General features: G+C 32.6%; 1 protein-coding gene across 17 annotated transcripts; it reads left to right on the top strand.

The window, feature by feature from the left end:
* Window positions 1–1,926: 1,926 nt before the first annotated feature.
* Window positions 1,927–26,450, top strand: LOC148235568 (E3 ubiquitin-protein ligase TRIM33-like). Of its 17 annotated transcripts, none has more exons than XR_015809391.1 (19): window positions 1,927–2,199; window positions 9,715–10,015; window positions 10,093–10,321; window positions 10,607–10,727; window positions 10,798–11,057; window positions 11,127–11,289; window positions 11,395–11,539; window positions 11,744–11,916; window positions 12,021–12,211; window positions 12,325–12,456; window positions 18,707–18,901; window positions 20,757–21,032; window positions 21,183–21,385; window positions 21,466–21,570; window positions 22,739–22,856; window positions 22,933–23,107; window positions 23,176–23,359; window positions 25,788–25,940; window positions 26,011–26,450. XR_015809391.1 is itself a non-coding variant. In XM_088184787.1 (19 exons), the coding sequence occupies exons 10-19, from the start codon at window positions 12,330–12,332 to the stop codon at window positions 26,176–26,178; spliced, it is 1,689 nt and encodes a 562-aa protein (XP_088040913.1). In that variant the 5' UTR covers window positions 1,927–2,199; window positions 9,715–10,015; window positions 10,093–10,321; window positions 10,607–10,727; window positions 10,798–11,057; window positions 11,127–11,289; window positions 11,395–11,539; window positions 11,744–11,916; window positions 12,021–12,211; window positions 12,325–12,329; the 3' UTR covers window positions 26,179–26,450. The 17 variants fall into 17 exon arrangements, 6 of the variants coding, with proteins under 6 accessions (XP_088040913.1, XP_088040912.1, XP_088040908.1 ...); XR_015809390.1 differs by having other exon boundaries at window positions 22,921–23,107; XR_015809385.1 differs by having other exon boundaries at window positions 12,021–12,240; window positions 22,933–23,092; window positions 23,176–23,492; window positions 23,538–25,940.
* Window positions 26,451–26,942: the final 492 nt, after the last annotated feature.

Raw genomic sequence — 26,942 nt, 5'->3', positions numbered from 1 at the left:
AAATGTCTTATCATAGACTCTTCTTTCGATTAAACTTAAAATTTTCTGAAACTCTTAAAACACAAAATTCTTCATACAATTGTATTTAAGAATAAAGGTCGACGGCGACAGCACGATTTTATTGCTTTTGATGTGGATTCTCAAGAGGGACGTCATTTTGGGTGGGAGGTAGGAGAATCCTCCCCTCTCCGTTTAATTTAGTCGAAAAATGGATGTCATTTAATGAAATACAACGAATCCTAATGAAGTCAAAATATTAAAAAATTACCACTGACTGGGTAACTTTGGCAACCTCTCTGAAAAAGCTGAAACGATGTCCTTTTATTAATGGTGTTTTAATTTCAAGGGAGGGAAACAAAAAATATATATCTAAAATTGGACATTGTTGTTTAGAATTCAGTAGTTATGAAGTTTGACTAGCTCAACCACTCGAACTATCTTTATTTGTCTAAGCATATGATTTGGCCTAAGATGTGTAAGTTTCATGGTAGTTTTAATTTGATTTTGCATTTGTATTTGCTATACAGCTTTTGCGATTGTTCTTTAAACTTTTTCACATAATCGATTAAACCATAGAGGTGATTTTCACTCCGCGAACTTGGATCGATCATCGCTGAAGATATATTGCTTCTGTTCTGATTTATTTGGGACATGCCCATTTCGGTATGGCTAAGGGATGCTTGAATTGAGCCGAGCGGAAAATTCCCGCATGGTATTTCTTGTACCTCCTATATGTGCGGAAGTAGGTTGAGGTTAGTATTATTATATAGATAACCATCTGAAGCAGTTTATTAGTCCCTGAGCCACGATAAGATGAAAATCCCCATATTTAGAAAATATTTTATTTACGTGTATGTCGCTTACTGCAATGGCTGTTAAATACAAACTAATCTATGAATCAGTGTTAAATTTTTGGTGACTTTTAACATATGGCAGCACACGATGATAATAACAACTTGTGTTGCGTGTAGGGATACGCGTGCTGGTTAGTTCTTAGGTCTGAATCCAAAAACACGCGTGCTTGAGTAAAAGCTTTATTGAGCTCGGTGAGATCCGATCGCTTCGTAACGACGATCGGAGCCGACGCATACAACGCATACAAGAGGCGAAACGGGCGTCAACAACTTGTCTTAGTAACGCTATTCATCGTCAAACACGGGTAATTATTAAGTCACCATCGTTTGTCTCATGCGATTTACCGAAATCTGAAGAAATAAGGACAATTGCTGAAGCAGCAAGTAACAGATTTTTATCAGAAACAGAGAATTTTCAATATTTTAAATTTTGAAAGGGGGGGGGGATCATGTTTGCACACAGGTGACCAATTTTCTGAACGAGGCCCTGGCCATATTGTCTGGAATCCGAGTGAACCTAAGTACTTGTTGTTAGAGAGAATTGAAAGAAAATATCTGAGGTATCTCTACCAGTGGGAGTACGGGTTGTATCTGTATCGATTTAGACAATTCGTAAATTTTCGGCGACTTTTGCATGCGAGCTTTAGAGTGCCCTTGAAGTTGCGATTGTGTCCATATTTGTTACCGTCACGGCCAGGACACTAGCGCCCGAGAACGCTCTTCTTAAACGAGCCATCTAGATTTTTAACTATGACGCTCAGGGGAAACATGTCAAGTCATGTATATAATAAATTTTATATTTATTTTTAATCTTAGTATTAAAAAAAATGATCATCCCCTAAAAAACATAGGAAATATAGTAATTTTTATTTGTCTTGGAAATGGTCTGGATGAAGTTTTCTAGTTATTTTTCGATATGGGAGGAATGATTTATTTAATTTAATATATTATTTGTAAAAGCGTCGATAAATGAAAAATATTTGAAATGATTTTGTGTAATTAAATTTGAAAGGTAAAAAAGGGAAAATGGAAAAGGGGGCACTCGTTCGGTCGGAGCGTCGTTTGGCCGCGTGTGTGTGTCCGCGCAAGTGTGCGTGCGCGCGGGCCGTGTACGCGAGCGCGAAAGCCGCCGAAGCCGAAGCCGCGGTCGGGGAAGCGGGGTAGCGGGGTAGCGGGGTAGCGGGGACGACGCCTCTGACATCGAGGGTGCTCTCGGGCTATCGGGGCGCGCGGCCCGATGGAGGTCGGGGGCGCCGAGGGGCCGGGGCCCGACGTCGAGGGCGCCGACCCGACCGTCACCGTCAAGGAGGAGCTGCCGGACGAGTCGGAGCGCGACCTCCTCGCGGTCAGTATCCTTCGTCTGCCTCACCCCCTTCACCGCCCTTCTGCGCCCTCGCCTATTGGCGTTCGGCGACGCCGGCCATAACGCTCGTAACTTTCTACTCGAGGATCGAGGATTTTGGTCTTAAATTCGGCCAGCTTTTTTACTCATAATTATTTGAATTGCTTGTGACCGTTTTCGAGTTACGATTCAATTAATTCCATTTCAATACTGATGAACCAACGAAAATTTTATTTTTCAAGGACGGCAATTAATTACAAGCCCAGGGTTGTCTATTTTTAATGCACCCTGGTTCAAAACCATTATTCGTATCTATGTTAGCTTTATTACTTTTAATTTTTATAAATGAAAAAATAAATTAATAATTCAATGTCGGCCTTGAATTTCATGTAGTTTTATATAGTATAAATTGTTTCATCCTTTGTCCATTTTTATAGTTACTGCTCACATGATTAATTTAAATTAAATTCTTGGATTTATATCGTCATTTTGCCTTCTGATTTTAGGTTTACTTAGACTGAATAGTAACCGATTCACTATTCATATATTATTTTAGTTACTGCATCAATTCTGAGACTCGTTTAGATTATCTTAGTAATTATGGAAATCACGAGCTCGGAATTCCTTATAAATTTTCACATTCTAGTATTAACGATTTGGTCCCAATTTTACCCAGTATGTCTTGTAATCAATTTTTAAATATAATAGGGATGAATGAATTTATTTATTTCAAATAAATTAAATTGCAGATTTTGATAAATAATTTCAAATATCGTTGCATTGTTCTATTTTTGCATTTGTTTCATTTTTAAGCAATTTAATATGGTAATACTTTTTGAGCATACCTAATTGTAGTTGCTGCGACTGAATGAGTCTTTTCGTTAGCAATAATTGTTAAAATAAAATTTTGTACTTATTTTAACTTTAAAACATTAATTGGTCTATTATTTTCAAAATAAAATAATAGTCTCGACACTTTGTATTATTAAAATAAAAATAGGTATGTATAAATCTGTATTCATTATTCGAACTGTTTTTCGATTCTTCATAAATATTCGAATAGTTAAAAAAAATTGACCAACGCGGTGCATCGGCAACCTTGTTAGGTCACGATGGTATTAATTTAATTTAAATAAGTAAATAACAAATGTTTGGAAACTATTCATGTCTTTCGGATTGTGATATATGTTTGTATAATTTCAGAAATCAGAATTTAACGACCTATGTTCGATATCAGTTTTTTGTTTATATTGTCCTTGTGTCTATATCAACTTTCTTACTTTTGTCTTAGTTAAGGTGAAGACTTCAAAATTTTTGTCTTCCTTGGCCTTTCTTTACGCTCTCGTAGCAATTTTTCTCCTCTTTTGTCCTAAAATAAATTTTAGGGATGGCCATATTTTTTTAGCTCCCGTAAAAAAAATCCGAAACGGCCCTTTTTTATTTTTAGTGTTTGTTCTATTTTGATATTTTTAAAATCTGATCGTCTTAGTAAGATTGCAAAGTAACCGATTCACTCTAGAATGTGACATTAATACATTTTTATAGTTACTGGAATGAATCTTCTATAAATTTTTGAATACATTTTAGTTTAAAATTTTCCAGTTGTGACACGTTCATTTGCTGTTCAAATCCAAACCTAACCTAAACGAATATAATAACGGTATAATGGTTAATTTGTTTGAACAGCACGGGAAATGCAGTTGGGAGTAACAACTGGTGGTTTTTGAGCGTGGCGCCATGCTAACTAACGAATACCAATTTCTACTTTCTATGAGGATTTTGAATTTGATCCCAATTTAAACTAACTTTTATATTTTAATAATTTGAATTTACTATCTTACATTTATACATTTTTATTTTTATTGTATTTCTAGATTTAGTTTCTAATTTGGCCAGCTTTTTATCACTAATTATTTAATATCTCGCGTTTATACATTTTTTTTATGTATGAAAAATCTAATTTTTGAATAATTATGAAATCATATTTATTTATTTAAAATGGCCAATTAAGGCTCGGGCACACAGAGAGCAATCTGTCGCGGCGGGAAGCGATATCTGACCGTGGCGACAGGCGATCTGGTTGTATTATGCGATGTTGCATCAGTTCTGTCAGACAGAACTGATGCAACATCCCATAATACAACCAGATCACCTGTCGCCGCGGTCAGATATCGCTTCCCGCAGCGACAGATCGCTCTCTGTGTGCCTGAGCCTTTAGGGTGTTTTTTTTTTTATGAAAATTAAGTATTTTTACCATTATTCGTTTACATCCTGTAGATTATGATTGTGATTTTGTTTGAAATCATTGTTAATACTTCCTTGGGGACTTAATCAACTTCCTGGCTTTGCGATTAGATAGATGGTGAAGTACCGTATCCACTCCAGAATTAGTAATTCATCTATTTTTATAGTTTACTGCATCAATTTCAACTCATTATATTAACGACTACAAAAAATTTCCTATGACTTGGGATTTAGTTTCTATTATAACCCAATAATATATTTTTATATGTATATTCTTGGATTAAAGATTTGTTTCCAATTTTGCCAAACTTTTTATCACTTAAATTATTTAAATTTAATATCTCACATTTGTAAATTTTTATGTATGGAATAATAATTTTTTTAATATTAGGTGTACCGGAAAAGAATGTCGTTTTTTTAATAAAACAATTTTGTGCATTTAACGATTAGCCAGTGCAGGTCTTTTTTTATTTATTTCTGCATCTAAACGCTCTAGTTGATCACAATGCATTTGAGCGTTAATTGTCTGTCCGGGTTTTAATGTTTCAAAATAAATTATTCCCTTGCAGTTCGACAAAACAGACAAAATAACTTTTTTTGCAGAGAGCCCGGGCTTAGGGGTGGGTTTTGGTACCTGGCCCTTTGAAAGCCATTGTTTCTTGCGTCCTTGGTTTGAATACAACACCCATTTTTCGTCACCAGTTACAAGATGTTGTAGAAATGGAGTTTTGGTATTTAATTCCAATAACTCAGTGCACGCGTTTAGACGCTCACCTAGATTTTTCACTTAATTCATGAGGTATCCATTTTCCTTGTTTCCGCGTCTTGCTGATTTTTTTGATATGCTCTTGCTCGCTTGACCATGAACATCAGAGTTGCTCCGCGAGTTCTTGAATCGTTGAAGATGGATTTTGGTGAATCAGCTCAGTTAAAACACCGCTATCCACTTTAACAGGTCGATCACTTCCAGGGTTATTTTTTAGATCAAAATTGCCGGATTTAAATTGTTTAAACCACCTCTGGCATTTACGAACATTCAAAATATCTCCCAGTAAATCACAAATATTTTTTGTAACACGTGTTGCACTTTTTTTCTTCATGAAATGATAAAGCATAAAATTTCGAATAAATTTCTCATTCGTTACAAAGCTCTCCATTGTATATAGGGTTGTAATTTTTTTTGTTTAAAAGTCCTAATACACTCCAGGTATACGTAGTCAGAGAAACAACACAGAAAACGTTGTAAAAGTTCAACTGATGAAGCACAACTGACCACTTAAAAGTGATAACAAGAAAAACGACATTCTTTTCCGGTACACCTATTAGAACCTATGAAGTAGAAATTTTTTGATTGAAATAGGCAATATGGGTTGATTATTTTGATTACACCCTAGTTGGAAGACTGCCAATATTGTATACACATTAATTCAGCCTCCGAGTCTAAAACTGTTCTCATCCCTGTTATTATCATTATTCGTTCACTTCTTCAGATTATATCTTTCTTTGGCATTGTATTTTATAATTAATGTCAGGCTTTTTTGGTCTACATTAATTATCTGGCTTTAATAGTTGTTTAACAATTTATCGAATCAATTAAACCTATTAATAACAAGCGGAAGATCATTTTGAATAATATTTCACATAAATAAGATAAATCAATATTGTGTGAATTACTTAAAATGTGTTAACGTCTTATACTCGGAAGAGTAAACAATTATTAAAAGTAGCAATTATCATTAGAGAGCGCAACAAATTAGTAAACACGAAATAACAGTTATTAGAAGTTCCAAGGAACAATAAAAATAATTGCACAAAACACTATTTGTGTACTAATGTTTTTTACTATGGAGAAAGTCATTATATATTCATGAAAATCCCTTAAATATGATTTGTATTTCATACAATTTTCATCCCTGTGATAAATAATTTTATTTTTTCTCAGGCTGCTAAAATAAATTCTCAGCGCTGATATATATCATTAATTTTTTTAAAAGGTTATAACTAAAACTATTGTGAATATTTTTCTCTATAATATAATAAAATATTACAGTTTTCAAAGTTAAATTTAGGCAAACATTCCTAAACTGAATTATGAATAATCCCATTTTCTAATCACCACTAATATTTTAATTTGCTCAAAATTTTAGCAAATAGAGGATATTACGCTATCTATTTAAAAATTAATGCCACTTTATCTTATCTTGTTTTTGTCGTTCTTTGATCTACTTTCTCTGAGAAAGTACATACATAACCAACTTTCTTATTTTATACTTGAAAGTCAGACCATACAGAAACGTTTCTTGATAAATGGGTTGCTGAAATGGGAAATGGTGTACATTATTATATGACTTACTATTAGTACATTACCTAAAAATTAGAACAATTTAATAAAAAGTTTATTTTAAATTTAGCTCAACTTATCTAATATTGATGTTTCGAATTTATAAGCCGAGTGGTGTGAATTATTCAGCCAGTTAGACCCTTGAAGAGCTGTTTGGTATATATTTAGTTTTATTACATAAATGAAAATTGTGACTGCTCGTAGCAGTAATGTTCTAATAGAAAAGTCTTAGATAAAGTCTTCGTTGGTGCCTCAATAAATGTATTGCTCTCTTCGAGCAAGTGTCAATTTTATATGTTTTCTTGGATGAAGCTAAGACGAATACTGTTAAGCTCCGAATATTGTACAACCCCTCTGAACGAAGACAGATTACATCCGGGTGACTCTTTATAAGCGAAAGCATCGAGTTCTTTTGTTACGGTAATTAATGCCATTGGTTTTTAACAGTGTTCTGATATGATAATTTAGCTTTTGTTTTTGTTTGCTAAAGCATTTTTGTTCAATTGTTGCTTTCTACTGGATAATTATATATGTAGTAACTCTTACATGTATTTAAAAATTATTTTTATATTGTCTGGTTTTATAAAATATAATATTTTTGGTACTAATTTAAATGTATATAATGAAAAAATTATATTCTGCTAATTTATACTACTTATTTTAATTCAGTGATAAACTTGACTGTTCTTACTACTCCGTCTATTAATCCAGATTGATATCAGGTTTACTATATAGTAATAATAACTGATATGTACATTATAATTGAGAAAGTGTATAAAATATTATAAGTAATACTGTAGACTTTTATGATTCAAATTGAGTAATTTTTATGACCTTGAGTTGTTTTTTTATATTATAAAGATAATTTGATACAATGATATCAGTTTTAATATAAACTATTTAGCTTATATAAGCATGTATATGTAAATATATTCTACAAAATATTCATATGCACAAAATATTCATATGCACAAATTATAATTATAGACAACTCCCGAAATTCTTAAGAATCAACAGTAATAATGAAAAATATCGAAGGTTTTAAAATATATACAGATGCTTTTTCTAGTTTTTTTACGCATTAAAATAAAAAAGTTAATCTTGTGAATATAATATAGAAATGAATATTTTTTAAATACCATTATCTTTTGTACATAGTATGTAAAAGGTCTTACACTATTTTGAGATGTTTGTGCATTTTTAGGTTTATAGCCGCCGTATAAAAACTTTGTGTGTTCTTGGAAAATTATTAACCAATATTCAGGGTTGTTATTTCAGCTTTTTCCAGGGGGGGGGGGCAAAAGTTGGCCAGTCAATGGTCTTTTTTTTAATATTTCGTTGTTTTTGCGCCCTCCTATTGACCAAAATTCGATTTTAATATACTTTGATCAATACTCCCATATCATAAGTTAGTAGTAATATCGGTAAGGATAGCTATAATATTTTTAAAACACGTCTGACTACTTCTGCTAATTTTACCATTAAAGATGAGTTGGCTTGGTTTGTATTTTGCACTTGACCTAATGAAAGTTCTAAAATTATAATTAGTTTTAGAACTTTTATTAGGTTAGGTTTTGGTTTGAACAGCAATGGGATGTTTCGCAACGTGTCAAATTGCGTTTCATAGATTTTTTTGAGTAGCATATAATTTCACTATCAGTTAACTACTACTAGTTTTTACTACCATTACTAAAAATAACGAATTTAAATGAATAATAAACATACGTTTTAATAATACACAAGACAAAAAATGTTTTTATTTTTCCAAAATTAATAAAAAAATTTGTATAAAATGGTTGAACCAAGTATATTTATTAATAAAACATTTAGTAGAATAATTTACACAAAAGTTTAAAAAATATAGTAGGACATCTTGCTTATTAAAATATTGCTGTAAAAGTTTAAGTCAGAGTTTTGCTAGGTAGTACCTTTTTAATGCCTCAAAAGGTACTACCTAGCAATTCATATTTCAGTCTTAAAATTCCTAAATCAACTCTCCAGTTTCGCCTTTCAACCTATTTCTTTTAGGCAAATAAATATTACCTCCAACACTAATTAATCGTTCACTTTCAACCGAAGAGGGTGGTGCTAGTAGATATATTTTAGCCAAATATGCTAGGATGGGAAATTCTATTTTGTTGGAATTCCACCACCAAAGGTGATTTTCATAATCTTGTATGTTTTAGAGTAATATATTATATTTTTCTATTTCACGTTTTAAGAAATGTCTTCCAATAGTTATTGCCTCCCTTTTTTTTGTATTTCTTGAGGCATTTAACAAAACTAAATTGTGGGCAGCTAATAGGAAAGTTTCAATAAATCGAAAGAATTAAGGCAAATTAAGAAAAAAGGCACATTGGAAAGTAATTAATACAAGTGATAATATTTTTCTTGTATTTATATTTGTTAAATGTTGAAATATTTTTTTTAACGTTGAATAAATTCAAGGTACTTGTTAGTTAGCACAGCGCAACGCTCAAAAACCACTAGTTGTTAAATCAACTAACCCAAACCTAACCTAAATAAATTTAACCTTTTATACCGTTATTATATTCGTTTAGGTTAGGTTTGGGTTTGAACAGAAAATGGACTTTTCGCAACTGTAAAATTTGAGCGTGGCGCTGTGCTAACTAACTACTAAATTTAATTATACTTGAATAATTTATTTTTCGTGTAATATATATTTGTTATTAGCGCAAATGGTTTTTATCAAAGTGAATAAGATTTACACTAAAGTGCAATTAGTTTTAACCAATAGTTTATCTTGATGAAGTCAATTGTTGTACATTTGTTTGTTTTATTAAAACAAACAAACTAAAGCTATCGACCCAAATGCACACAATGATTGTTTGTCTGAAGTATTGTTATATACTTGTTATTAACGCCTGTCTTTTCTATGGAAAATAAATATTTATGATATGTTTTATTTCTAGAAAAATGGATCGGACTGCCACATGGAAATCTTATCGAGCAGCAGACGAAATTCCGAATCATTGGCTGTCACCGCCTCCGGCTCCGGCGCATCGGGAACTGAAACAGGAGCATGCACGCCAGAATCTCCAGCTCCCGGTCCTACTCCAACCGGAGGGCCGTGGTCTTCAGTCCGATGCGTCCTCTGCACCCGTCTATTTTCCTCAATTCCCGATGGCACACCACAACTCATGGAATGCTTGCATTCCGTCTGCGAGACGTGCGTACGCACGCGCATCGAAGAAAGAAATAGAGACGCTAGTAGTACGTTTTGCCATATTTAATACTCCAGTATCTTTTACCACATTTCCGAAAATGTAATTAATCATTTGCCGTTTTAGGTATGGAGCCTCTTACGATAGGATGTCCTATTTGCAAGATCAATTGTAGCATAAATAAAATGATCGACCAGCGTTTTATAGTGGAGCGGCGCGACGGAACTGGATCGACAACCAATAGCGTGCCATCGGATCAACGATGCAATAGTTGTTCTGATGATAATGCGGCGACGTCGTGGTGTACCGAATGTGCTGAATTTATATGCGACATTTGTGTGCAAGCTCATCAAAGGTGATTTTTTAAACTATAATGCAATACTTTATGGGTGTATAAAAGAGTTTAGGTTAAATGAAATTCTTAAATATTTGTTGAATGAAAGAAGTATAAAATCTAGATCTTGGAACGTTGGGATCAAACATTATCAAATCTATGGTTCAGTGATTATTTGGCAGAGTAAAAATTCTGATCATAGATAATGAATATACATATATTTATATATTTAAGAACATGTCAATGTATGTAAAAAATAATTATATATATATATATAACAAAAATATTTTTTATTTTCATGGTTAGGCTAAAGATTACAAAGGATCATATCATAAAATCTAAAGAGGAAGCTCTCATCGAGATTCAGTCGGCCACCAACAGCACAATGAATATTTCATTGGACATGTTTTGTAAAGAACATCCGCAGGTAACTGTCGTTTTGTCATTTCATCGATGATAGTGGTCGTTATGGTAATTGAAATTTTATTACTAATCAGGAGAAACTCACGTTATTCTGTGAAACGTGCGACCGATTGACGTGTCGAGACTGTCAGCTCTTGCAGCACCGTGATCATCGATATCAGTTCAGCACGGAGATGGCGACTTCGGCGCGTATTGCCATATCCACGTTGCTGCAAGAAGTATCTTACAAGAGGGGATTGCTAGGATCTGCAATGAAGGTCATCAAGGACAGGCAAAATTCGATAGCCGAAAAGAAAAAAGCACTCGTCTACGACATCACGCAGACTGTTGTCAAGTGCGTTTTTAATACTTAACAATAGCACATACGTGATTATGCTACTTTAACGTAACTATTTATCTTAAGGGTCACGAATGCCATCAACACGCGAGGCAAACAGTTGGTGCTTAGGTTAAATGAGGTGTGCGACTCGAAACTGAAGACGCTGGACGAGAAGAAGGCGGCGCTAGAACAATTGTCAGCTATTACTGATCATTGTATTGAATTTGTGAACGCAGCTCTTGAACAAGTAACTATATGACGATCGAGTGGGGGTGAAAAAAAAATTAATTGATTTTTTACACCCTTCTATTATATTTTATTTGATGATTACTAAATTTAACTGTTTTCGCAGGGAAGTGATACGGCTGTGTTGTACACTAAAAAACAGGTAACCTCACATCTGCAGAGGATAAAAAGTCGGCGTGCTGACATACCAAATCCGGAAATTCCAGTTAGGATACATTTAGCACTTGAAAAAGTTCCTGATCTAATTAAAGGTAATTTTAATTTGAGTTGACACATGTTTTACAAATCTTTACATTTTTTTTTAAGATATATACTCTGTTAAGGTTAAAATTGCATGCAAATATAAAATAAAATTATTTCATTATCTAATCCAAGCTTAAAACCATTGATATAATATTTATTATTTCACCTGTAACTACTATACCCTGCATTTATTGTATTGTTTGTCATTTTAGTGGTCTCTTCTATTGGAGCGGTTATTGTGGATGGAAAAGTATACCCGTCTCCATCTACGACGCCAGGTAATCGGCCGCCTTCCGAAGGCCCGTCTCCCCAGTCTCAAGGACCTTACCACCCGCCGACAGTCGGCACTCCGACCACCATAGCAAATATGCAGGGATTGCATCAGGTAATTTAATTTTATTTCATTGCATCATTGTTTAGTTACTGTGCCGATTATTCATTTTGTATTGACGTCATTGAAATGTGCTGATTGTGTCTTTAACATTCAAGGCATTAACAATGTCGCCGGCTCAGGCGCAACAGCAGCAGCAGAACATGCAGGTGGGCGGTGCCATGCAACAGCGTCAGCAGACGTCCCCGGCGCCCTCGCAGCAGCAGTTCCAACAACACCAGCAAGCCGCCGCCGTAGCCGCCGCCCAAGTCAATCAGGCAGTTTCGCAACTGGCCCATCTATCTCAGATGTCAGCTCACTTACAAAGACATAATAGCGGTATACATTAACGAAAGTTAATCGTGTCTTTCAAACGTCACTTAATGATCATAGTACTAATGATATTAAACAAAATTGATTCAGGTTCTATGCTGGGCCCGCTGGCAGCCGTTCATCCCCATCAGGTCGGGATGACGCGACCTGGCGGTCCTAACGTACCTATGATAAGACACCCCCACGTCACGTCGTCGACACATCCGCATCACATCGCTGCCGGTAAATATAGTTTTATTTGAACACGTATGTGGAAAAAGGGTGTACTCTGTTTTAAAATATGTTTGTGTCCACAATTGCATAAAAAATATCTATTATACTTTTAGTAATAACACTGTATATCGTTATTATGAATAATTGTTATTTTATTTTGAGGCACCATGACTCGACGACTTGTGCAATAAAAAATGTACAATAGGCTTACCAAGAAATAAGTTGCAACATCGGTTTCTTATTTTGATTTTTGTATCCATATTTTGTCCTAATTATACTATATCGACAAAGGTGTTTCATAAGCACGGATGCAAAGACAAATCGAATTGAGAGTTGAATTTAATCTGATTATTTAACCTTTATACAGTTTTAAACTAAAGGGTTTTGGATCTGAATAATGTGAGATGCATGATGGATCTGTTTGGTATATATTTTATTGCACAAGTATTTATATGTAAATTAGGTGTTAGTATCGGGCGTCAATGTCTAATGCGAATAAAGCCGGATGCATCAAAGTGGTGTAGCAGGTTGTCGAATTCAAAGTAGAGTAGTCATTAAAGTCAATAGTTTATCCTGATGATGGTTACTCTCAAAATGAGTGAATGTCTTAAGTTATTGCAAACCCTTTTATAAGTTTCCTGTGAGATGCTCAGACGATTAGGGAAATGAAATTATGCTGAATGGTCAAACGCCCCCTCTAATGAAGCGTGAGTAAAATCTATTGTAGTGGCTCCACAACCCTTTAATGCAAATTAATGAAAAAAGTTCTTGTAAACCTGGTTAATGGGTTATAATGAATATAATCAGTATTTTTTTGATTATGTTAAGCATGACATTGTATAGTTCGATGTACCATGTATTCTTTAGTTGCGGGAAGAATTTCGGTTTTTTAGGGTCCGATTCTGGGAGACTTAATAATTGAAATGTGCTAGTCAAAATCGTTGCCTTAACCTTTTAGGTGCGGCATATTTGCAAAGTTTTCACGAAAAAATAAAATTATGATATTAATAGTTTTTATTGAAATTTATTATTTTTAATATGTATATATCTACTAATATTTTTCATAATACGAGGTGTGATAAAAAAATACGGTAAATGAATTTTTGTAGCAACAACTGCTGACGCTACATCCGTTTGAAGTAATAAGTCCGATAGTCTGATCCGTTGAGATAGTCAGTGTCAAGTTTGAACAAGTTGTGACTTGTAAGCCGGCTTTGTTGTGTTGTGTTTACCGTGAGATTTCGAACAATGCGTTAACATTATCTTTTGTTTTAAGTTGCAAAAAAATGCCAAAGAAGCTCATGAAATGTTAAAATCAATGTGGTGACTCTGAAGTAGAGTCTCCAATTCGAGTAATCGAGTACTCGATACTCGAGTATTTTTGTCTATTTTTCAAGTACTTGATAATCGAGTATTTTGAAAATTACTCGATTAATACTCGAAATTAAAAAATTTTGAAATATTTCAGAAACAAAAATAACTTTAACTCGGTCCGGTAAAGGTTAACGTCTTGCTTTTATTTGGCGTTTATGCCCGAAGTCCCGAGTTAGAGCGGTTACTATCAGGTATAATTTTTTTAATAGTTCCATAGTTGCATAGTTCCGGTCGTCGGCTATGCTAGTGGGTACGACTGAGAAATTTATTTTGTGTTTTCTGTTCGACAGTCCCGACTTATCTAATTTATGGCAATGAACAATATGAAATATCAACAAAAAAATTTTTTAGGTTTTATGACTATGCAGTTGTAACGTAAAGTGTTGTAAATTGTTTATACTGATCCCTCAGCTTAAAATATAAATCAAAACAATTGTGTGTTTTAAAGGCATTTAAAGTAAAGTCAGTTCTTTGCGAACCGTTTAGCTCTAGAGTGAAAGGGATTCACCCAAATACATCTTCGAAGGATATAGATTTAAATTCTTCGCATTAATCAGGAGTAGAATATTGTATATTGTTAAGAAAAAAAATCTATTCAAGAAGAATTACAAAATGCTATTTTGTCAATAGTCGAAGGAACTAAGAGAAAAGCAGAGAAGGGAATGAAAGAAGAGAACATAAAAAGAGAGTTAAAAAAATTGTATATCTATAAAAAGCGAACAGATATAAATTAGAAGCCTTATCCAAAGCGTTAATGACAATAAGACCAACATCAACAGCAACGGAAAGGGTTTTTTCCATAACAGGAATAATAAAACCAAAGGTTAGCAATAATATTAAATTCGAGACACTTTTTGCATTATTGTTTTTAAAAAGTATGTTCGTGAAGTTAAAATAAGTATTTTATTTATTTATTTATATGTGCACGAATTTGAATAATAGCTATTTTGGTACATTTGGTAAATACTCGAAAGTACTCGAGTACTCGAGTATTTTAAAATTTTAATATTCGATACTCGAGTAGTTGATGGTTCGAGTAATTGGAGACTCTACTCTGAAGACTGTTTACAAGTGGTATGAGCGATTTAAAAGCGTAAATGAGTCGATTAAAGACGAGCAATGGTGCAAAGGGTTTAAAAATGGTTTGTTTAAACAGGCGATTGACTATTCGAGGGCTTAACGAAGAACTAAACATCTCGTACGGGTCTGTGCAAAGTATTTTAACCGATAATTTGCAAATGAGAAGAGTGAGTGCGAAATTTGTTTTTAGTCTTTTGACTGACAAACAGAAGGAAAATCGTGTGTCAATTTGCACGGAATTGAAGGATCGTCTTGATGCAGATTTGGACTTCATGGGCAAAATTATAACTCAAAATATCTGAACTTCATGCTAATTGTTTTTTTCGATAGTGAAGGCGTAGTGCGATCAGAGTTAACCACTGTAAACTCTGAATATTGCAAGGGCCTTTTGAAAAAATGAGCTATTTACACAAAGCAGTATATTTACAATCACTAAAAATTAAGATTGCATCTTTCTCTATAGATTTTTTCCTATTTTTACTCTGAAAGATAGATTTAAAAATAATATGTATGAGTATAAAATGACTATATATATATATATATATATATATATATATATATATATATATATATATATATATATATATATATATATATATATATATATATATATATATATATATATATATATATATATATATATATATATATATATATATATATATATATATATATATATATATATATATATATATATATATATATATATATATATATATATATATATTTAATTATATAATTTATTACCATTGTTATGTCGCAGATGATCCTGCTATGTCAAGGCACTTGCATTTTTTTTTATATTTTTCCTTCATATGATATTTTTCAAAATAAGGTTATTACATATTACAAAGCAATGGGTTGTATTTACATTGTATATAACAGTAAAATGACGATCTCACTCTTTCATATGCGCCCTTACTGCATTATATGCATTATACCAGTTGCATTATACCAGTGAAGGTCACACTATCCAATTTTTACACACATACATTCGCGCGTTCTAGAGCCAAGTCACAAAAATAAAGTCGTATACGTCGCACAAAAATACGATTGTGTGTTGTTTTTGTTTCTACTTGCGCTGCAATAACGGTTATTATCGGGAAACTGTAGCTTATCGGCATACTTTGGCGAGTTTAGAAGAGATTGATATACATTTTACGTGTATGATATATTATTTAAAAAATGCAATTAAAAACATTTGAAAATTAATAAAATATTTTTGTTATACAGTGATACAAATTACATACATATAATAGATATAAATTTACATACATAGAAAATATATTTACAGAAAATTGACATATTTTAAAATACAAATAATTACATTTAAAAAATAAAAATTCAAAATAAAATCACGGTTAAGTTGGAAATCAGTTTTCCTTGGTTTCGTTCCATCAATACTATCACTTTCTAATGATGTAGAAGAAGATTGGTAGTTCATTTTCAATTTTTAAAAAGTCACTATGAAAAATTATAAGTGTACCGAATTCAAAGACATTACTGTTAACTGATACATTAAAAATTCGTACTGCAACAGTGCATCGGCATTCTTTTTGTGAATGCGAGGTAGAAGCGATACATTTTCGCTTCTTTTGTTGAAGTGCCAATGGTCATTTCAAGGTTTTTCGTCTTTGTCACATCCGGCTATAAAAATAAATATTTCGGCCCATTTCGCACAAAATAAATAAAAAAATAATATGTTTGTAATATCACAGTAATTGGTTGTCAACTCTTACCGTATCGTTGTGTAAGTTCCAGCGTCTGTGTGTTTTGGATAGAAAGTGGAAGATGTGACGCTCACTGCATTATACTGTATACGATGCAATTATGTTCTTTCTCATATTTTTTCATAAAATGTCAATTGATCAATCTCGATTTTGTCAGGTTGTGAGTTCGTAGTTTTTTTTAGATGGTGCTATTTTGGTATAATTTCAATCACAAGAGTGACCATAGTTTTATTACCCACTTGTTGCTTGGTTTTGTTGGAAGATATTGTTTCAAGAATAAGCGGTTTTTGAATTTTAGGTATCCTTTGTCTCGCCAATAATTAATAAAAATTTTATGAGAAAAGAATTTTAAAAATTTCACGAACCTTATAATTGTAATATATCGAAATCGATCACAAGTCTTGTCTAACAAATCACAAAGAGCACTGACACAAACAACACATTCAGATCTGAAACAACTAAATCTGCTAGAATTATATTGTTTCATAAATATTTTTTGCAGGTAAAATTCCATTTCACAATTTTATTGATCGATTTATTGTTTTCTTCATGAATGACTGAAAAATATTACTCAAACATAAAAATATTTTTTATGGACTACGCTTAGTGTATTATTATAATATAGTAATACTCTGCTATTGTTAAATATTATTATTATCTGCAACTAATAAATCGCTGGTTTTATTTAGTTTCACAATGGATTTTATTGGAACCACATATGTGGTCGCTCTTTTGCTTCATGCGAAAGCAAAGCGATGCCAACAACGTTACTAGATTCATCATCTCAAGCCAAAGATTAATGAAAGGACAGTTCTAAAACCTATGTGATCATCCACGTGAATTTCTCAACTTTTATAGAATAGGTAAAAATAGTTTTGAATGTGATAGGACCAAAAATTACCTATCATGATACGAAATACAGAAAGTCAATACCGGCTAAAGAGCGTTTATCAATAACCTTGAGGTAAATACTGTTTTGAAATTATAAAACAAACGAGTTGCAATGAAATGTGGGTAAATCTTTACAAGCTGCGACGATACCATAAAAATACTTGAGGGTAAAAAAGGTGGCAATGGAAAGCTGATGTTTAAAACATTAAATACTACTCTAATTATGAGAGCTCCTTCCAGTTTCGGATGACACAAACAAACTTCTCAAAGTCTTTCTTTCAAATTATGAACACTACTTCAATTCTGTATTATATATAGCTGGTCTTTTTTTTCAATTTCTATAATCAGTCTGTCCGTATCAATTGTATTTTACGATATCAAAAATAAACGCAAAGGCCATAGAAATTTTGTGTAATAATTTAAACATATAAATGCGAATGGTTGTTTTGGGACACAGATTAACTCCCGGTGGCTTGAAAGTGACAGCTGGGCTGAACCAAAATTCTGCGGATGAAGTGGAAAGTCTCCCAACATATGCACTGTTTTGGTGTCTGCCTTAATGTCGAGGTTCTTATCCTATCTTGATCATTTATCTCGATTTGTTGAGCTTTACCCGAGGCGAGCTCAAGGTAGTCCAAAGTTGAAAGTCACAGCTCTGAAGTGGTGTTTCGACTTATATCGTTATGGTTATGGGAGATCAAAGGACAATTGTAGTTGAGTTATGTGGTAATGGAAAATTTTCATTACCGCATAACAATTACATCATAATAAATGTTTGGTTAAACAAGTTTCGATGATATTTGAGTTCCACTATCTAAAATCGTTCAATTTTCTTTGCTCTTGATAAATAATAAAATTCCTACTTTCCTCTCTGAAGTTTTCTCTACGTTAATCGTAAAAGCACTTTTTTGATAATTGCATAATTAAATAAAAATATGGGAATCAATGATTAGTGTTGCACTATTTAAAGCACCTTAAGGAAATATCAGTCAATGTCGAGATATACGAATTGCAAGCTTTAAAAAGGTAAAATTATTATATAGATTGATCGATCGATCATTTATGTATAATATGGTGTTTGAATTTCATAGATTAAGTACGACGATTGCGCCCATTTTCCTTGTATTGGTTGATTCGATGTTGATTATTCGTGTTAATAATTAATTAATGGTCTTTTTACACAGCTGCTGATGCTGCAAACTTAATGGGCACCATACAAATGGGAGTCGAGATGAATCTTAAAGGTTTATTGAGTCAGCCGCCGTCTTATAGTCACGCCACGCAACAGCTGCAACAACAACAGCAACAGCAGCAGCAACGTGCGGTGCAACAAAATAATCAATATAGCCGTCAAGCTATGCAGGCTATGGCTTTTCAAAGTAATTTATTGTTTATTTTATTTAATTGGGATAAATTAAAAAGTGAAGGTGCAAAAGCAAAGGTTTTTACACTTGATATTTGATTGAATATGTCGCTTAATATACCCATAGATATTTTATATTGCTATAATTTGAAGATAATTTCATCCGAAGAAGTTTATTATGGCCTCACAGATCAGATATTGTCTACACGTATTTTTTTCAAATGGTTTTTGTTTTTAGATATCGATCATTTTCCACTTTCGCAAAATCACGATTTTTGTATCGACAATTCATATTGTATTTTATGAACTATGATGCATATTATATTTTTATCACATTTAATGGAACAGTTTTTGGCTCTAAAATACTGTTATGAAATTTTATAATAGAAGTGAATTTTCAATATTAAATCCGGTAAAAAAATGTTTTATGTTAGCATAAGCAACTTTTTTGTTTAGTATGTTAAAGCTAAATATATATATACAGTGAAATCTCAGTATAGCGAAGCTCGTGGAACCGAAGAAAAAATTCGTTATATTGAATATAAGGAAGATATTTTTTTATTTTATTTTTAATTACCATATTACTACAGCATCAAAATATCCTTTTACAAGATTGACAGATCGGTATTTGTCCATTTTTAAGGATACTGTAATGAACACAATAAAATTTGTTAAAAAAATGTTTTATAAAAAAAGTTTGACGGTCGGCGAAACACTTTGAATGTCGCTTGAGAATACATCTGGCACACGTCAACTCAAAGACGAACTGAATTTGGAGAAATATTGTGTCAAGTTGTAACATCATTCTTAAATTCAGATCAAAATATTTCGTTATACTGAAATCAGTCGTCGTTACAATTAAAACATTTTGTATGAAAGTTTTTCGAGGACAAATTAAAGATTCGTTATACTGGGAATTTCGTTATTTTGGTATTCGTTACAAAGAGATTTCACTGTATTACTATTATAATATATTATTTCGCCAGAATTGACCGTGATTGCAAATTTCGCCACAAAGATTCGATAAATCAGTGTAAACAGTGATTATATTGCTGCTTTCAAAAATATTTTAGGTTGATTTTATGACTAAAATTTATGAGTAACATATACATCATAAAAGAAAATTAAGTTACTTATTAAGTTTTTTAAAAAAAAATTTAATTTTTAAATTTTAAATTTTTAAAATTTTTTTAAAAATTTTAAAAAACAAAAAAAAATACAGGCCTTAGGACCTGTATTTTTTTTTGGTCAGTATTTTAATTAAACAGTCGGTAGTTTTATTAAGTGATCTGGTTTTAAACAGTCTGTTAGAATTTAAGGGTATATTTTAGGTTTAAAAATGGTGACTATTAAAATTATAAATAGTATACAGAAACAATTTTATAAATAGTATATAGAGACAATTATTTGAATAGCAATTAAGAATTTTATATTACAATGAATGTTATTTACAATTTATATATTTTGACCGAATGTTGGTATTTTGACAGAGAAAGATAATATGCGTTGTTGGACATTAAATGAAACTGCGTTGTAAAAAATATAATATAAAATGTTTTTATCTAAAAATTACAAATTTTATAAATCGTGTAATTATCTATGTAATCAAAAAAATATTTTATGATTATTAACTAATATTTATACATAAAACAATTAACCATTTAATTTATTGCCTACAATTAATTGCGTCATAATAGCAATTAAAAATAAATTATACAGCTGAAACTGGTGTGTAATTTCCATTTAAATTGAGTTATTTTTTCTTTGTGGCAAAAGACGAGCAACTCGCAAATCAGCCTTTACTTTTTTTATTGATCCTTTGATTATTTCTTAAATGTTAAATATATTTAAGGTCATATTTCGTGTTATAGATTTTCCGCAAACAAATCAAAATATGTTTGGTCAACGTATTCCGGGTCCGCCGATGTCCGGTAGTAAACCTAGAGCTCCGAGTCCTCACGCTATGCAACACCATCAGCAGCAAATGTTTCACATGCAGCAACAACAGCAACAGCAGCAGCAACAACAGCAGCAGCAGCAACAGCAGCAACAACATCAACATCAACAACAGCAGCAGCAACTACAACAACAGCAATCGCAACAGCCAGCAGCCGCCAAGTGGCATATTCCACAGCACGCTACTAATGGTGGCTTATAATTTGTTATTAAATATTGTTTATATATAATATTATTTATTTTTACCGAATCAATTTTTATAATTCACTTTATTGAAATATAAAAAAAATGAACTTATGATTCAATTTTTATTCAATATATATTTATTTTGCCTTTTGAAGGTTTGTACAATCCAAATACCGAACAAGGCCTTATGTACGGTTTGCACCATCAGCAGATAGCGCAAGTGCAGATTAACCAAAATAGCGGCCAGGATTCGTTTAAAATAACCATCAAGCAGCCAGCGGTCGCGTCGAACGGCACTAGGCAAACGCCAGCGACGGTCACGTCGACCAATCCCAAAACTCCCAGTCCAAATACGCATGTATGACTTCATAATACGACGGTTGAAATATCGCCCGATTTTCAAAAATTTTAATTTGTATATATATATGATAATTTAAGGGCATGAACGCCAACGATGCGAACAGAAGCATGGATATGATTTGCCAGGACGCTGTCAATGATTTGATGGTGACCATCGCCAGACTGGACAGTAACGGAGTCCAGGTTTGTAATTGATTTAATTTAATTTTATTTATTTTAAAGAAATGTTAATAATAACAATATTAAATAGGAGAAATAAATATAAATACAAATTAAAAACGTTGAATAATGAGAAATTTAATGTTCGATGAAACTAAAGGGCTATAAAACTAATAAATAGAGGAAACATTTAATCAAGAACTACAATAAATAAAACAGTTTTTAAAATCTTTTTTTACTAAATTTTTTCTTAATTACCAGTTTATATTAATTTCAAATTAATAAAAAAAATGACTATTAGGTAAGTATTTTATTTTTATAAAAAATAACTTTATATAAATTAATTGTGGATCATAATAGTTTTGAAATTGGCGGTACAATTTGCGCTATAATGAAAATATACTTGCCTGTTCTCGCTGTAGTACTGCTTCCCGAATTCTCCAAGTCGGTTTCAAGTGACTGTTTAGCTGGATCCATTCCTATGAAAGCTGCTGCTTTCTAAGGGCCGTCTCGGTCAATTTACAGTAGTTCCGCTTTGTGCGAGTTCGGCTAAACTCCCATTTATTCTAAGTCAGAAGTAAAGTAGTAGTTCTGAATGAAGTTCTAGACTGAGTGTCTGATCTTGGGTGGAAACAGACCGTTTGTTATTGTGTAATAAAGACCTTGTTAGACTATCTGCTCACTTGTACGGCAGAAATATTTGGTCACTGATCTTATCCTTTGTATTTGGCACCTACCTTTTAGGCTTTGTAGATCGATTAGGGAAAAACTTTTTTTTAGAAAAGTCTAAGGTATACAAATAAGTCAATTAGCATTACAGGTCCTTCAAGTCAAGTCTTTCATAACCTAATTCCATCGCAACGATTACAAGTGGACTTGACATTGTCTACTCTTTCAAAAATTCATTATTTTTTACTTTTTATATTAAGTTATTTCAAATTGAATATAAAAAGTAATTTTTTAGTAACAGCATTATTTTTTATTTAGTTCAATTTGCCTTTTCTTCAATTACACTACTGCAAGATTTTTTTGGCACAACGATTGTACTTTATGTTCATTGTTATCGTTTCTTCGGATTTTTATTCCATAATATTGTTTTTAAAAAAAACAGCCAATTTTTTAATTTTAGTATTTAAATTTAATATATATTTTTTGAGTAACAAATGTTTGAAAATTAATTATTTTATCAAAGGTTTTGCCCGAAGGCGCAGGAGGCAATAGCTCTGGCTCCGGAACAGGCACAAAAGGGGCTTCTCCTCACGTGCACAGTAGCACAGACGATATGCATCCATCTTTACCGTCGAGTGCAGGTAATTTAATTTAGTTTCTAGTGTATTTGTCCTTGTGTGTGTCTTCATTACTCTTATTAATCAGGAAAACAAATAGATCTAACCAGCGAAATAACGGGAGGGGAGCAACCGACGGCGGACCCCAACGAGGATTGGTGCGCCGTATGCATGGACGGAGGCGAACTCATGTGCTGCGACAAATGTCCGAAGGTGTTCCACCAGTACTGCCACATACCAACCATAGACAAACTGCCCGAGTGAGTCGATCGAAAGTATATTTGTATATCTACAAATATGTTTCTATACATGCAACATTAGACTTTTATATGTATCTTTGTAGTGAAAGCGAAACCTGGCAGTGTCTGCTGTGTGTCAACTTTGCTGACATTCCAGAAGAATCTCCTGGGGAGAAGCGGAAGTCTGGTTTGACCTTGCGGCAGCAGAAGATCATAGAGCGGATAGTTTTGGAGTTGTACTGTCAGTACGAATTGAGCTTGCATTTTAGAGAACAGGTGTCAAGAGATGTTAGTTATGTTTATTTATTTATTTTTTCTTTCTCAATTTGCACCGAGAGATTTTTTAAATCCAAATAAAATATAATATTTGCTACTATCGTAGATAAAATAAATCACTGAAGAGAGGAAAAATAAGTTCGATGCCTACTACGTCGTATTGTATATGTTGCAGTGAGTGTATTACCAGTGATATGTTTTTACTGGCATTTCAGTGAAATTATATCTGAATACATTTTTTACTATTGAAAATATAATTTTTCTGACAGGTGCTAGTGTAATTATATGCTCTACACATACAAAAGCAGTGCTCTTAAACTAACAGCTGCAAACACCACTTTTTAAACCCAAACCTAATTTTAATTAATTGATCCACCCCAACTTGACCTATTGGAAGTTCTAAAACTAAAACTTTGAACTTTCATTAGGTTAATTTGTTTGTTATGTTTGGGTTTGAACAGCAAATGGACATCATGCAACTGTCAATTTGAGTTTTCTTGACATTTTGGAGCAGTATATAATTTCACTAGCGCCTATCGGTGAAATTATGTGTATTATGTAAATGTGTTCAAATATAATTTCACTGAAACAGTTGTCACAAAAATTATGCGCTGAATTTTAAATTCACACCAGATGCAAATTTAATGTATATTTTTACATATAAAAGAAATATTGATATTACAGGCTGTTAACCACTTAACAGTTGGTTTTTGTAAAAAAAAAATTGTCCATAAATTGTCACCTTTTTTTTTAAAAAAATAAACCAAATTTTTTTTAAGGAAAATAATTACCGAGTAATATATTTTTAAGATCTCAAAAAAAAAAATCAAAAAGTTACAATTAATTCAATAATTTTTTTGTATGATAAATTTTAAAACATTCAATACACAACCCTACATCACAATCTGGGCAATAATATCTACTCTTTTTTCGAATTGATCAATTCTGTCAACACCACCCATGAAATTTTTGTAGTCCCCAACAAGTTTCGGAATTCTTTTCGAATCTCCCCTTCTCTTGATTTCTACCATTTTTGGATTGTGTACTGTTGATAATAATGTTACGTCCTTTTTATCCTTCCACTTCATTATACAAACTTTCCCTCTCTGGTATGAACATATTTTTCCGCTCAGGGACATCCCCACCACTAAAACAAGTCAAAACATGATAAGCCCGAACGTTATTTGGGGAAATAACTACCAAACAAATCAAAACAAGCTTAGCCCTAGCGTCGCTCGGGCTAGTCAATACACGATCAAACTCCGCGCCCGAGTCGCGCTCGGGCAAAACTGTCAAGTGGTTAACGTAATCTGTAATTTTAACGTTACTAGCTGTTTAAAACAGCGGTCGCCAACCTTTCGGACCAGTAAACTCAAAATGCTGAATCCCACGAATCACAGCAATGATTTTTTCATAAAAGTAACATTCTAAATATAAAATGTTACTTGTTTTTCCGTAAAAGAGACTTAGTGCTCGCCCACTCATTACTCACAGGCCCAGTTACGACGATCTGGGGATGTAATGGGTTAGCCTGTTTTTTAATGTACTTTTATGACCAATGCGATAGTTTTTTAGAACAAGTTGCAACCTGTCATTCGAACAGGTTTGAGACGGCCGTTAAATATTTTGAACAAGCATGAGACCTGGCAACTTCGCTTGTATTGGATATTGGTCAGAGCCTTTAATTAATGTGCAATCTAATGAGGTGAAAGTTCAAAATTAAAAGAAAGTCGAATCAGAATATAAATTTAAATAAACAAATATTAAGTATATTCAAATTACTCGTCAGAACACTGATTTAAAACACAATAGTGTCATTTAATATCAGAAAAGTTATCAAAAATAGATTATTTTTTGTAGATTTGCATTCTGCTTAATATATTGGTTCGTAGCATCCATGAATCGAGTATTTTAGAGGAAAATTTTCAGATATCTGTTTAAGAGGCAGTATGGATCGTATTCATAATGCCTTTTTGAGTTGCATTGGAATATAATTAGTATCACTGAGTAATCTTGGATGAGTGGGAGAGAAGCTAATGTAGAGCCAATCGCGTTATTGCTTGGCTCCGCCTCCTATTCATCTATTACAAAGATATTATTTGAAACAAGGCCATTAGTATTTAAGCATAAAAAAGTGTTTAAATAGTTTTTATTTTGTGGTAGTTTTTGACAATTTATGGCTTTCGAAAGTGAGTGACCAATGTTTTGTTGATTGAAATACTTCAAAATTGGAAACCCTCTCATAATTAATAAATAATGAAATTGTAGTCACAAAAGAAAAAATAACCATATTATTTTTTATACTTTAATTAAAAAAATCTACAGCAAAATTTCAATATAACATCTTTGAATTTAGAATTTCAAATATCGTGGTCGAATTTTGATTAAAGTTTTATTCTATGTTATATTTACTTTTTTTAAATATATTATCGTTTTACAGAACGTAGATTATTATAACAAGATACGACGACCCATGGCTCTAGACACGATCAGAGTAAAGTTGCAACCTGGAAACGGCGATCAGTATACCCATGTATCTCAACTGGTGGCCGATTGTCGTCTGTTGTTCAAAAACGCGTACACATACAACGCAGTGAGTATTATCCCGAAAGACTTTTCGGACAGCGCAACTGCATCTTTTCACCGTATGTGTTGGATTGCAGGTGGACTCTCAGCTGTACAAGGACGCTAAACGTCTCGAAGAGTTCTTCGATCAGCAGCTGGAAAAGTGGCTGCCCGATTACGCGTACGCCGATCCAACGCCTCAAGAAGATAGCAATAAACGGCAAAAGCTGTCCAACTCCATAATGACGAATCAACTGTTCGATTGACAGTTAATGATGATGTGAAACTTGTTTAAATAACCGTAGCTTATAGGACAATATTCTCTTCTTTTTAGATAATCTGTGATGTTATTCGATTAAAGCGGAGGGCGTGTTCGAGGGGGTGTTAAATTTTTTGACATACATGTTATTATTAATTTTTAAATTTATGTAGTTTGTATGTTATCTTAGTTATTACAATACAATGAATTTACACACTGAGGATTGTACAATATATTCCTCGACTTACAATTATTTTATAAAAATATATGTATTTTTAGTATTTCTTGCATTTATTTTCGACATCCTCGGCCAAAGATATCTTCGTAATGAAAATAATGTATTAATTCACTTTTATCGGACTGAAATTTCAACGACACAGGATTTAAAAATTAAATCTAATTTAATTCAGAGTGAAAGACAACATAACCAGTATTCGTACACTGGGAAGAGAGCAATCGCTGGATATTCGGGTTTTTTTATATCACATTGTAAGTCGAGGTATATATGATGTTAGTTATATGGCACTACTTTCTGTTAACGAGTGATCGGTCTCGATCGACCGAATATAATTTCGCCATCGTGAGATATATTTATGTATGTATACAGAGCGTTGTTTATTTTGCGTCCGCTTAAACCATGAAAATTATTTTTGTAACAAAATAGTATTTTTTTTACAGAAACGGGACTATCAAATCGTTCTATTATATATTTATAAGTATTTTTATGCCCGTTTCGTTTGGAGCATACACTTTTTTGCTGTTATAATTGAC

Source organism: Plectrocnemia conspersa, unplaced genomic scaffold (assembly GCF_051122295.1).
Source record: "Plectrocnemia conspersa isolate PC_06_02 unplaced genomic scaffold, ASM5112229v1 ptg000004l, whole genome shotgun sequence".
Classification (NCBI taxonomy): domain Eukaryota; kingdom Metazoa; phylum Arthropoda; class Insecta; order Trichoptera; family Polycentropodidae; genus Plectrocnemia; species Plectrocnemia conspersa.
This window is presented reverse-complemented; position numbering and strand designations above follow the sequence as displayed.